This window comes from Homarus americanus, unplaced genomic scaffold (assembly GCF_018991925.1).
Source record: "Homarus americanus isolate GMGI-L3 unplaced genomic scaffold, GMGI_Hamer_2.0 scaffold45299, whole genome shotgun sequence".
NCBI lineage: Eukaryota > Metazoa > Arthropoda > Malacostraca > Decapoda > Nephropidae > Homarus > Homarus americanus.
In genome coordinates, this window is record NW_024753650.1 from 315,930 (window position 1) to 329,353 (window position 13,424).

General features: G+C 35.8%; 1 protein-coding gene across 24 annotated transcripts in view; it reads left to right on the forward strand.

The window, feature by feature from the left end:
* Positions 1–13,424, forward strand: part of LOC121855415 (serine/threonine-protein kinase WNK1-like) — a 234,231-nt gene that overhangs the window by 186,137 nt on the left and 34,670 nt on the right. For 20 of the 24 annotated variants that reach the window (XM_042350336.1, XM_042350337.1, XM_042350338.1 and 17 more), the window contains 4 exons: positions 1,465–1,527; positions 8,183–8,272; positions 10,433–10,699; positions 12,661–12,900. In XM_042350336.1, the coding sequence (XP_042206270.1) occupies positions 1,465–1,527; positions 8,183–8,272; positions 10,433–10,699; positions 12,661–12,900 (660 nt within the window). The remainder of the gene's footprint in view (positions 1–1,464; positions 1,528–8,182; positions 8,273–10,432; positions 10,700–12,660; positions 12,901–13,424) is intronic. The other 4 variants (XM_042350340.1, XM_042350328.1, XM_042350329.1 and 1 more) reach the window with 4 other exon arrangements.

Sequence of the window (13,424 nt, forward strand, 5' to 3'; positions counted from 1 at the left end):
GTTTTATATACGTGTACCAACTCTTGGTGGGAATTATTTTATAGAAACTAAAGAAAAATAAAATGCCATATATGATTTAATTGCTACAGCTATGGAAACAAGCTAAGCTTGATTTTGATAGATTGCTTCAAATATAAAATGAAAAAGATCTGTTTTGTGAAAGGATTTGGAATGGTATTTAAGAGAACCTCTGGTAATGACAATATGAGTGCAGTGACTGAGAAGTTAAGACTCAACTTCAGACTTATTTATCACTTTCAATGTTTAGTTTGTTACAGTGGTCCCATGAACAGTCTGAAGATTAGGTACCAAAGGAATTTTGAGATAAATCAGATGGCAATGAATTAAAGTCAACTTCTCATGAAAAATAGAGATATGAGCATGTAGAGAACAGTACGGTATATTTATGTTTAACCCGCAAAAGAACTTTATGAACAATATTTGTGTTATGATTAAGTGGTACATGTGAGGGATAATTGTAGGACAGCTCCAGTAGTTCGATAACTGGTCAGTTCATGACTGTGACTTACCTCAGGTGGGCTGATGTGGAATTTAAGGTGTACAGTATATTTATTGAGTGCTCCATACTGGGTGAAGGTTGCTTCAAACAGCAATTGCTGGCAACTACCACTCATATGTTGTTAATTCTCATTGCAGTATTTTAAATTAGATAAATACAGCATTGTTATTTTTATATGCAGTTTTTGTGTTGTAACAAAGTTAAACAGATAAATGAATTCTTACATCTTCAGTTGTCAGGAATATTCATTATATGGTCCACTGTACAGTATATGAATTAAGCAGCTTTTTCTGCTTTTAGCAGAAATTGGTTAGTTATTCATGTGAGGAAATTTTTATTATTTTTAACCATCTAGCATAATTTTGGCAGATTTCAAAAGGTTAGTGCAATGTTATAGTAAACAGTGTACAATATCTTGTTTTGGTCACAGTTGCCCAAATTCTACCTACTGTCTCTCAGAGCCCCCCAAAAAATATCTCTTGTAATTCAGAAGAATGAGGTTGGTTTTGTACTTTAACAGATTTCTAACACATTTTTATCAGGTTTCTAATAAGTTTAGTACAGTGTTGTAGATATCTGAAGTGTGGCAACAGAAACTGTTAACTTTGAATCAGACAAACTGGTCTAGTCAGTCAGCCTCACAAACAACACCAAGGTGTTAGAAATAATGATGTCAGCTTTAATAGTTTTAAAATTTTGTAATTACCATCTGGTACACTTTATTTAAGTGCTTAATAAGCTTGTGAATCAGCTTAAGCTCTGCAGGAGGGATGATATAACTCTGGTAGTAATATCATTCCATGTAACTATTTTCGTAAGTACACATTAATTTTATGTTGAGAAAGCTTGAAGTATGTATGATGCTCATGTGAGTCTTTTTTGGACCAAAGATGACAGTGGTGTACATCAGAGGTTGTATCATTTATTTTTGTGTGGTGTGCCAGGCTCGATACCTGGCCAGGAAGCTGAGTCGATCCTCCCCTAAACGGCGGCGACGACACAGCTCAGTAAGTAATTGTATTGGAAAATTCAGTGGGTTTGTGTCAAAAGTTTGAGAATGCTACTTAGAAATTGGCTGAGGAGCATGACTGATGCCTCGGGTCACCATCACTGCTAGTCAGTTTTGTCATAGGGTTTTTGAAGACATTTGGTTCTGTGGTCTGCCTATTTTGGCCTCCACTAATCATTTACTCCAAGATTGCCCCATGACAAGCCTGGTTAAGCTAATAATCTGTCATCCATCATGAGACGTGTGACCACCCAAGACTATGCAGGTCTAGAGTGCTCGCGTGCTTCCCTGCCTTATTTCCCCCTATTTTTTTTTTAAGTTCACAAATTTGTTTGCGTTGTGCTCACTATAGCTTCTCCTTTTCTCAGTTTGAAGTTCTTTGTCAGTGGCACTTATGTGTACTGTAATTTCTTTCATAATCTCATGAGAGAATATACAGTACAGTATTAACCAAAGTTTGTACAGAATATCACTTGATTTTTTTCTTTTTTAACAGATTATGGGAAGCAAATGTGAACATATGGTTAGGGTATCACAGTTTCCTTATTGAGCCTGTAATGCTGCACCCTCACAAGTAATGCAGTAAAGATTCAGGAGTGTCATTGTAATAATGTTAAAAGAATGTTTCATTCATTTTATCACACTTTTCAATATCATTACAGCGTATTAAGGAATTTATTTCTTATAATATTGTAAGGCATCAACTTATTCATATGTTCATGACACATCCCCTGGCAATATTTTATCAAATTTCATCATAAGATGCCTAAATATTCCTGGATTATTTTAAGCATTACTAGATAAACCCTGAAAAATACCACACTCCCTTATCTAGTTTGAACCCAATTGCTGTTTTTACCTTAAGTTAAAGTCTTTTTTTGTATATAGTTGGGAAACACATAAGCCTAGTTTTATTTCCATTTTGTCGATGGTGTCTAGATTTTGATTATAGAGTCGATTTATGATTGGTAACAGAAGCGTGTGTGTTAAATGTGAATTGTTATATGTTTGACTCGGAAAAGGAATTTTTGTGATATCTTGGTTGATCCCCGTCCTAATGTTGGCATTAACTTTCCTGATATTTTTTAATAGACTTTCTTTAGTATAATACTGTGTCATATATGGTTGGTATAAGATGCTGAACATGACCCAGGTGAATCCATGACTTTCCCATTGATGGTGGTGCATTTAGGCCATCTGGTCAGGAGCTGGACAAATAAGTTACTACTGGCAGTGGATGTAAAGTGATCCTGTGGTTTGAAATAGACTTGTGGGTCAGCTGGTGTTCCTGGCTGAAAAGAAAAAATCCTCAAAGATCTCTTATAATGCTTCAAACCCTACCAGCCATAGTGAAGCTTTTTACATGCTTAATGGTTGCCACACTCCAAATCTGTAGTACCTTTAATATAGTCCACTCCAGAAATTTCTTGTTCATTAGTCATACTGCACAGTGCCTTTAATTTTGGGTAGTTACTGTGTAGTATGAGTCAGTACTTTCTCTGTGTTCAACGGTCACTCACTCTGAAAATAAGCGGTAGCTCATTCTTACCATATTTTAGATTTAGGTACTGTACTGTATTGTTGTTCCTGCTTATTGTTAATGGTTTAGACTAATTATCGTGAGCTTTGCTTAAATTATGATACAATTACAGTACTGTATATAGATATTACAGTTGTTCCTGTCTGTCATGGGATGTTGGTCTCACAGAATGTTTGTCCAGATGCCTGGCTGTCCATGTTTTGGTAGGGCATTTCTTGGTTAAGCTTCCCAGAGACATTTTTATGATATTTCTAAATATCTGAAGACTTGTTGAACATATACTGTGCAGTGTAGATGGATACAGCTGGGGATGCAGTGTTTGGTTAAAACAATACAACATGCAAAGAATCCAGTCCTTTAGCAAAGGTGCCTAGTAAAATAGTACAGCTTACATATTACTGTATGCATATATTGCTGAAAGAATACCTCTTTTGTTTGATTATGAACTGAAGTAGGTTATGACTTTACGTGCAATTTTTTTCTAAAATTTAAATTCTAATGCTGTACAGTACAGTAATACAGTAATGCCTTGCTATTCAAAGTAGATATACAGTCAACCCTCACTTTACGCGGTCCCACTTTACGCGTTTCCACGTTTACGCGGTACCCTGCCGAACACGGAATGCTCACTTTCCGCGGTGTGTGTCCCCTTTTACGCGGAGAGCGGCACGAGCAGGGTGCGCACAAGGTCGCCCAGTCATCAAAACATTACCGAGTTCTTCTCCCGCCACCCACCACAGCCGGCCCAAGTCCGTGATAGTGATAATGATAGTGAGGATATGGACTTATATGGACTTTGAGGGGCTTGACAAAGAAGCCCTGCAAGCCTCTGTGGTGGATAGTGATACAATTGATACAAGTGATACAGGTGAGGGCCAATAATCTGCCCTCTGCCTTGGAACCAACCCCCCATCCCCGTGTGCCCAGCCATCTTTTCTTCTAATATAAGTGTTAAAAAACCTAATATTGATATTTTTCTTAATTATTAAAATGTGTGTGCATACCATCATAAAGTTAAGAAGTTATTTTTACTACAACGTAGGTATTGTGTCTGAAAAAGTGGAGTTTGGGGGTCGGCCCGGTCTCTATTTCAATTAATCCCATATGTTATGTTGTTCACTTTACGCGGGCCGCCGTGGGTTCAATTGACCGCGTAAAGTGAGGGTTCACTGTATTCCTGGAGCTTCACTTGTACAGGTAATATTATTAGTATGAGGATGCATTTTCACCCTTTGTAACTTATCATTTCATATAATAGACACTTCATGTTGAAACTGATATTATATTTTATACTGTACAGTGCTCATTAAAATTACAAATAAAAATAAATTACAAACTGGCATGACCGTAGAGCCAGAGTTGTTTATATAGATGAGTGATGGTGTGAGGCTGATAGCCTCTCTAGATCCTGGACTGTTCACCAGTTGAGACCTCTTGTTTGTATTATTTCTATTAAAGGTTTTAATTCCTTTGGAAATTACTCTGCAAATTCCTAATCGGATATACAGTACTGTATATCTCTCATGTGTCTTCCTTGGTGTAGCCATAGTACAGTGTACCTGTACCCACGGGTCATGTTCCCATCCCATCCCATCCCACTACATTCTTTTCTTACAAATGATCTCTAAACTGAAGAACACTAAATTATAGACCTTAAATCTGTAAAGCATCAATGTTATAGACTGTATTTCCATATCCATGTCCAGCCCTTCTTAAGTGTTATTAGGAATTTATTTTCAAAATGGTATATTCTAAGTATCAGTATCTTAACATGGAAAGCTAATCATAATTGCAGCTTGTCTCTTTCTCTTTTCAATAATATAAATTACTGTAAGATAAGTATCCCGGAAAAATTACGAATGATTAATTTAATTACTGACCCACATAGCAATTATCCATGCAAAATATTTTCAGTGCATTTTTTACACTTTTATATTCATATATGTCCAGATGCATAATATATATTCAGATTTTATTCAGAAAAATCAGAACAATACCTGTACAGTGACTTCTTACTTAATAATAAACAGAAAGATCATGTTTAAACCTTTATAATGAATACATGCAGAATATATATGAAAACATAAGGATTAAAGAGAAAATAATTAATAAAATAAGCCCGGCTCAAAATTATCTCGAACATAAAGTACCATATACGTCAGGCTGAATTGACAACCATAAAATCATAATAGTTGAACAGTAGACTATCTTTATAGCAGTAATTCCTTTTGTGATGTCACATTTCCAACTCATGGCTTCATTGCTCTGAGAGTATTTGGTCTTTCTTTGCATTCCAATATGTTATTAAGTACACCATTTGTCCATAGCTTATAAGTCCTTAGGTATGCATCACTATTTCTTGAAAGGATTGAACTGCCAATGATTAAGGAATTTTTTAATATTGATAGGATGTTCCTTACTGGATGGCTCAGTCACTTACAGCAAAGAGAGATAAATCTATATTGTGAATCATCTTTTATAGCAAAGTTGTAGACAGTAGCCCAGGTAACAATCATAATGAGCTCAGTGATGAACACCTATAACCCATCATGAACATTTCCTCCACTCATAGCTTAGCTTTCAAGTCCTTTTTGTGGAGGCTTCACAGATCACGGCCATAGAACCCCAGGCACTGACTCTCACACACGGTATAACAACATAGTGCTTTAGCTTTGCTACTTTCTACTAAGTTACCACAATATTTATGTATTGTAGGTTAGTTTTATTGCATTGTGATGTAATGTTAGATGATGAATTATTTGATGTTCAGGTGAGGGATGATAACACTTGAAACAAAGAAATTATTAACATTAATATTATTATTAGGAATAAGTGGTCATAAAAAAGTGTATTGTAACAACATTGTATAGATATTGGTGCAGCTTTCTCTAGTGTTTGTTAATAAGGTGTGAAAGATAGTTTTGTAGGAGTCATAGAGAGGATGCAGGGAGAATAAAAGAGTTTAAGAAAGATACAAGAATTAGTCCAAAGGATAGTGGTATATCTTGTGTTGAAGTATCTTATAATAAGCAAATCTCAGGTTTGTGATATAATGAACTCGGGTCATACAGGTATCCCTCGCTAAACGAAAATTCGCGAATATGAATTTCCTAAACTACCACCTCTTTTTTTGTGTTAGGAAAGCTTCCCCTGCTTACAGGTATACGAATTTGAGTCCCGGCAAACACACAAAGGGAATAAAAATCTCTGTGCACCAACAAGAATTAGCAACATTAGCTGGGGGAGTTATGTTATGATTATTTTTCAACTCCTAATTTCGAATGGATAAACTTTCTTCACTTTCTTTTTGTCAGTTACATGCACATACAATTCTACTTGTATAATGTAAAAAAAAAAATCCAAGAAATAATTATCATAAGGTTAAAAACCGTAAATGGAATAAACATTTCTTTGTATGCAAGAGTGGGAGGGGGAACGTTGCTAAGGTTGGCAGAGGCAGTGTCCTTAACTGGGCCGAGTTGTTATGGCAAGACTTGAGGGCGTCAACATATAAAGCAGCCAGCGTCTATGCAAATGGCTGCTGTGTTAAACTCCCATTTAGTTTTTCCCTAATGGTTTTAGCTGCATATTCTCATCTAGATGTCATTTTATTAATGTTTATAATGTGTTATGTAGTAAATTGCAATACAGTAGTTGTTTACTATTTATCATTAGTTAGGTACGATTTTTGTTGTTCATGAACTAATTTCATGTTTCTGGGGTATGATATTAGGGTTTTTTTTGTCATTATGGAACCGAACCCTATTTTTCCCATATGTTCTTCTATTCACTATACAAAAATTTGCTTAACGAATTGTTTTTGAGGAATCTAACACCTTCATATAGCGAGGGATACCTGTACAGAATACTGCCTTGAGTTTTTAAAATTTTAATTGGTGAATCAAGTAAGGTCAAACATACAGACAGTCAAAGTAAGAGTGAGATTTAATATGGAAGTATGTATGAATGTTCATGTATGTGTCCATCCAGATGTAATTTCTGTGAACCTGCAGATCTACATGCCTGACTGAATAACTGAGATTTTGTGAAGACCAGAATTTTTAAAAACTATTGTGGGGAGCCCATTAAACTAGTGCCTTATTCTCCGCAACTAAACACTGTTATATTTAACTTGTCTTTTAGGAATATCATGATTGTGCTGGATTTTTACATTTGCATACTTTATCAATATATGATGGACTTAAGCACTGTGGACATGTAAAGAGAATAGATGTGAATATAAGTAAATTTGTATAAGTGGGAAGATGTACAAGAGAACACTAGAAGGATAATAAAGTATTGTTATAAAGAATAGCTGGGATATACAGTGTGTGTGTGTGTCATTTGGGAGGAATTTATTCCATTACACATTATATTATTGATTAGGAATATGGGAGGTTAGCATATCAGGTAGTCATTCCATGGACCTGCAATGCAATTTCCTCTGATTGTCTTGGTCAGGCAGTTGGGTAAAATTTCTGGCCAACATGACCCATCACCAAATGAACACTATACTAGGTAGTCTGCAGGGGAGAGAGCCTCTCTTTGTGTTAGTTCGAGTTATGACTTGAAAGAAAAGTCCTCATGGATCATTGTTTTGAATTTTGGATATGACGTTTTTATGGCAAAAATTATTTAATATTGGAAAGTTTACAAAGTGCCAGATTTCACTTGACCATTTACCTACCTGTCTACATTCATGAGATCTTAAGCATAGGAAAAGCCTTAGTTCATACTTCTTGTGAGTGGACAGCCACCCTGAATTATCTGAGCCTCATAACTTAGCTGTTAACTGTAGCACCAAGTAATGTAGCTGTCAGCTGTAGACATGCTGAGCCACCTGCACACTGTGCATGGGAGTTCACATGTTATCTTATACAGCAGCGTATTAGTGCAGCAGGCTCTTGGTTTTATTAATTTGCCATGTCTATTGATGCTGCTGTTGACCAATCACTGAGCTTAGTTTGCATAGTCAAAAGATTTAAGTTTAGACTTTCAGCAATATGCTTGCATTTGACCAATAATGTCATACTTTGTAGGCCCTGAAGGTTGGTGCACAGACAGCCAGAAACTTTAATTAGCTCAGATCAGATTATTTCCTACTGTCTTCCAGGATGGTGTGCGCAGAGTCTCGATCCATGTACAGCATCACTCTTCACAAACCTTCCTTACCCAAATACTCCATCATTCATTCCTTCTACAGGTATTCTGTAGCTACTACCTTTGTTCATATGCTAATGTGATGTCCTCACAGCATCACAGCAAAATTATATTGCCCATTACCTATTGAGAGGACTACAGGTATTGCTCATAAAGAAGTTTCACACCTTGATATATATACTACTGTATATCTTCCTGGTCAAGTTGCCGTACCACACTTTGTCCTGCACTTTTAGCATGGTGGTGTATGCAGAACTTTCCACATGCACCGGTGGCTCACTTTCTCGCACTTTAAGGTATTGGAGATCCAACAACAACGCTCAAAAGTTTTTCTAAAGAAGGTGCGTGTTGGTTTGTCTGACATGCTAGTGAAGCAATCGTTTCTTCTAAATATGATTAAAAATGATTGAAAAGAGTTAGGTGGTTAGAGTAAATAAAAACATATATCTCGGAAATAACACGTTATTGTAGAATGGTGTGGAACTTGAGAATGTCCTGTAGACTGCCAAATAGGCAGGAAAGTGAATTTTGCCCAAAAGAAAAACAAATGTCTGTGGGTAAAAGAAACTGTTCTTCTTTTGCACTATTTCTTCCATGGATGACAGTGGCCAAATTTTACTAAATCTATACGGTACTTAGTTTTCACTCGTTCAAGCCTTTTTCCACTCTTATCACACTGCCATAAAAGATTCACAAATTTGAACTCTATAACAATAAAGAAGTACTTGTGTTTTATAGGGTGGTACTGTAGAAGGATCTAATTTAGATACTTAGGCATATATACTGTACTGTAATCCTCCAAGCAATTAGAATATCTCTTTATCAAGTCATTATGGAAATAATAGTAATATCATTGTGTATATCTTTTTGCTTTCTGTATTCTTATACTTATACCTGTAGAATATTTTAACAAAAGAATTTATAGCACAATTTACTATTCAATGATTAATGAATTACACTTACTTTAATTTTACAATTGTTTCATACTAAGTGTGTGTCTTGTTTCAAAATGTGAAATGATACTGTAGTGATTATCTCTCTTCAGAGGGTCACCCCTTAATAGCATAAATCCAGGTAATACACAATAAGTATTCCTCCTGTTTGCTGCAGCTTTAATGTGTTTATTTCAATGATCATATGATTTTAACCATGTTTTTTAAACTGGACCAAGATTTTTTGTCACTTCTAAACTAAGAGTTAGCATCCATAACACAGTCATCTTCACCTGTGAACTGCACTGCTTTATACCACTTGACCACCATTTATGTATTCTGTAAACATTTTGGAAGCAGCACAAGGTTAGGGGTGTTTATGGAGACTGTCAACACATGTAGAGTACCCCTATTTTTGTTATGTTTTATGTTGATTTATTCTTATCATATACAGGGATGGTAAGGCTTCTAAAAATAATTTATGGAATTAGTGTCTTATTTACATACTTATTCATGTCTTGTGTGTGTTTCCTCCTAAAGTAAGGTCAATTAATTGTTGGTCATGTTCTCCATTCCTCTCCCTTATAAATCAGTTGTAAGTGTATATCACACACAAGGCCTTCCTCATAGTTTCTCACAAACCAGTGATGTACCTTTAGGTTTTTAGTGACACACATGTTGGTAGATTAATTAATTCTTATGTTTACTGCTAAGGTTTCATACTACATCTGCCTAAATTAATCTGTTGGATGAATATTTGCGTCTGTTAATTTTTCATGGTGGGAGTAGCCGGCTCTGACTGAACTAGAGGTAACTATTAGTTTTCAAAATGCATTTCTTTTAGATTGAACATCTTATAGGCTGCATGCTGTTCATCAAAGTTTGCAGAAAATTGCAATTAATAAGTGATGTACACACTGCAGCTGGAAGATTTTACATAGGACATTACTGACGATAATCCTTTGTAACACTCATGATAGGTATACACACACAGCTTAATATCTTTTAAGATTTCAATTATTAATCTTTAAAAATTGCAGCTAAAATGCAGTAAAAGCTTTAGTTGATATAGTTTTGGGTTTAGACAACAAAGATATGAATGTGAGGCTTTGCCTACATTCTTAATACAGTATTGTAATATAAAAGTATCTGCTCTGTATACCAATTTATGCATGGTTATGTCTTATCAGTTTGAATTTTCTCTTTATTACTCACTCAATAGGTAAAAGAAATATCCTAATATACTGTATTCGTTTATTTGTTTGCTGCAGCGTGAGGAAGGGGGAGACAGTGCTCCTGGGACTCCCAGCAAGTGTGTTGAACCCAGAGAACCATCTTCTCAAGTCCAAACAAGCCCTGTGCATCAGCCACAGTCTCCACAGCCTTCAATACCACAACAACAACAGCAGGAAGCTCAGCCACAGACAACACAGCAACAACAGACCCAACAACCACAACAACCTTCAGTTAATGCTCCTGTAGTATGTGCTCTTCAGCAACCAATTTCAACTTCACATATACCAGCACAACAACCACAGGTAAATAAACTTAACAGAGGTTTTATGTATATTATGCTTCTAATGTTTCTTTGATAATTTCTGCTAGTAATGAGTTCTGTACAAGAAATATCTAACTGCTTTGGTCACTTGTCCATAAGCTGTACTGTACAGTGGTCCCTCGGTTAACGAACGGTTCGGTTAACGAAATTTTGGTTAACGAATTACCTTCCAAAAGAATCTTCAATTCGGTTAACGAACAAAAATTTGATTAACAAAATCCTTACGAACATTGCGTTTTGTTGTGAGCATCAGCTGATGGGTTAGTCTGCCAATTCAGTTATCTGTTCTATGTTTACATTCGTTTCCAGTGGAGTAAATGTCACGAAAGTTGTGCTCTTTAATATTTTTGCATTTTTTATATTAAAATTATTAGTCATTTTAACATTTATTTAACATATTGATAATATATGCAGTACAGGGAACTAGTTTTTTGTGCGCCCATCAGACGCTTGACTCAGCCACCAGGCATCAGTTGGGCCTTGTTGACAGTGGAGTGAACATCTATTTTGTTGGTGTCTTGAATATTTTTGCATTTTTACATTGAAATTATTGGTCATTCTGAAATTTAGTTAACATATTCATAATATATAGCACAGTGCAGTGTTGATTTAAATAAAATAATCTTGAATTACACCTAGTGAACTTAAAATTTTATTGGTGAAATGACAGCATCAAGCATGGGTCCCCTAAAAGGTGATTTCTCCTCCATCCCCACTTCCTTCTCTTCTCCCTTCTTCTCCACCCCCACTTCTAATTTCCATCATCATCAACAACCAGGAACCTTCTACATACACACCTCAAAGTTAGTGTACTTTACTGCATTTTTTTTTCTTTTTTTTTTTCTTTTTTTTATACTTTGTATGTACTTTTCGGTGAGCTGGAACCAATTACCCAATATGCCATTGAAACAATGGATTCGGTTAACAAAATTTTTGGTTAACAAACGACCCTCCGGAACGAATTGTGTTCATTAACCGAGGGACCACTGTACAAGTATATGCATTGCCTGAAGCAACTACCAATTTGATTTTATCACATTTATTTTTTTCCAATAATTATCATGAACATTCCAAGAATATCTTCTGTCGGTATTTTATCATATTTGACAGCATGATGGGTTGTCCTTCACAGTATTGTTTGTTTTGTATCATCACTTTCTTTGTTCTCTGTAACTTCATTTTGTAGCAGTATGTTGGGCACTTTGCTTTTCCAGGAGCACACCATTTGATACTGTAGTGTGTACCTGAGGAAAACATTCTCTACATTTTCTTTCTTTCATGGCTAAATAAATGTTTGGTATTTGTTCACATTTATTGTGAGAGTTACCTTCGAATCTTTTGCATGCAATGTTTAGTGACAGATTCATTGTATTATATTGAGACCTTGTTGTAGAAGGGAGACACCGAAGAGGAACACATTTGGAAAGACCGGTAAAAAAAAATGCTGCAGGTGAAAGTGCTCAGAAGTATGAAAAAGATAAGCAGATAACCAAGAAATGTTAATTACTGTAGTGGTGCAAAATGTAAGGTGTGGAACATGCTCCTTAAACGATTTAATTCCCTTTATTGCTTTGCTTCATCTTTTATCTAATGTTAAAGATTTTTGGACCAGAACTTACCGTAAGTTTAATTTAAAATCGTTTGAGAATTCAGATGAAAACTATGGCGTACTTTGTTCGTAAGATGTCAAGTGCACTAACTGCTTTTATGTATTTTTTCTACAAGTTTGATATTTCATCATTAATGTTTATTTTGTTTGTCTTTCGACTCCTATGATTATTAGATCCTTGAAAGTGATGTGAATTAAAACAAGCACTTAGAACCTTGCACAGCCATTTTTAATAACCGAGGCAGTGTTAGTAGGAGCATGCTGCAGTACTGTATATTGTATGAGTGCTGTGTTTTCAACTTCTGGCTGACACAGCAAGCTTGTGATCTTAGGCTTTCAGGACGTCTCGCTTCCTGGTGAGTCCTGTGGTAGAGCGCAAGCAGATGCCTGGTGAAGAGTCAGGTGGCCCATCTGTCCAGCAACAAGTGGAAACTATAGCTTCCACTCCTAACCCTCTCCTGGATGAATCCCCTCAGTCAGACTCCATTCCTGCTTCCTCTACTGCTGCTCTGCTTCCATCCGTACCAACCTCCTCTGCCTCTATTGTGCTCCCACCATCACAAGACCAGCAGGTAAAGTTTTCTCACTACTGCCACATTCTACCTATCAGTTTACACCCTGCCAGCAATAGCTTGGTTCATGTGTTGTATTTTATAAAAAAAAAAAACTTTTGTACTTTAATTGTATCAGTCACTTTCCAAGGTTTGTTGAAGAAGAGACAATAAGTTAACTGCTATTCTCACATTATATATACAATATTTGAATACACAAAATTAAAGTTTGGAATGCTGGTAATCATGATGTAAACAGCATGTGTTTGTGGCAGTGCTTCCCTGTGGTTTTGGGGGTTTGTTCTATATAACAATGTTTACCAAGTCAGGATCAGTATTTTGAACTCAATACTGTATATGTTTAACCCTTTAGATGCATATTTCATCTCCAAGATCATTCCCAAGTAAAAAATTTAAATTGTAACTGGTCCCTTTTTACTACTTATTAAACAAGGCAAAACCATAAATCTTCTGCTTCTGACATTAATATTATTTAAAACCAACATCTGACACCAGGGAGGGAATCTGAAGAAAATGTAAAACAA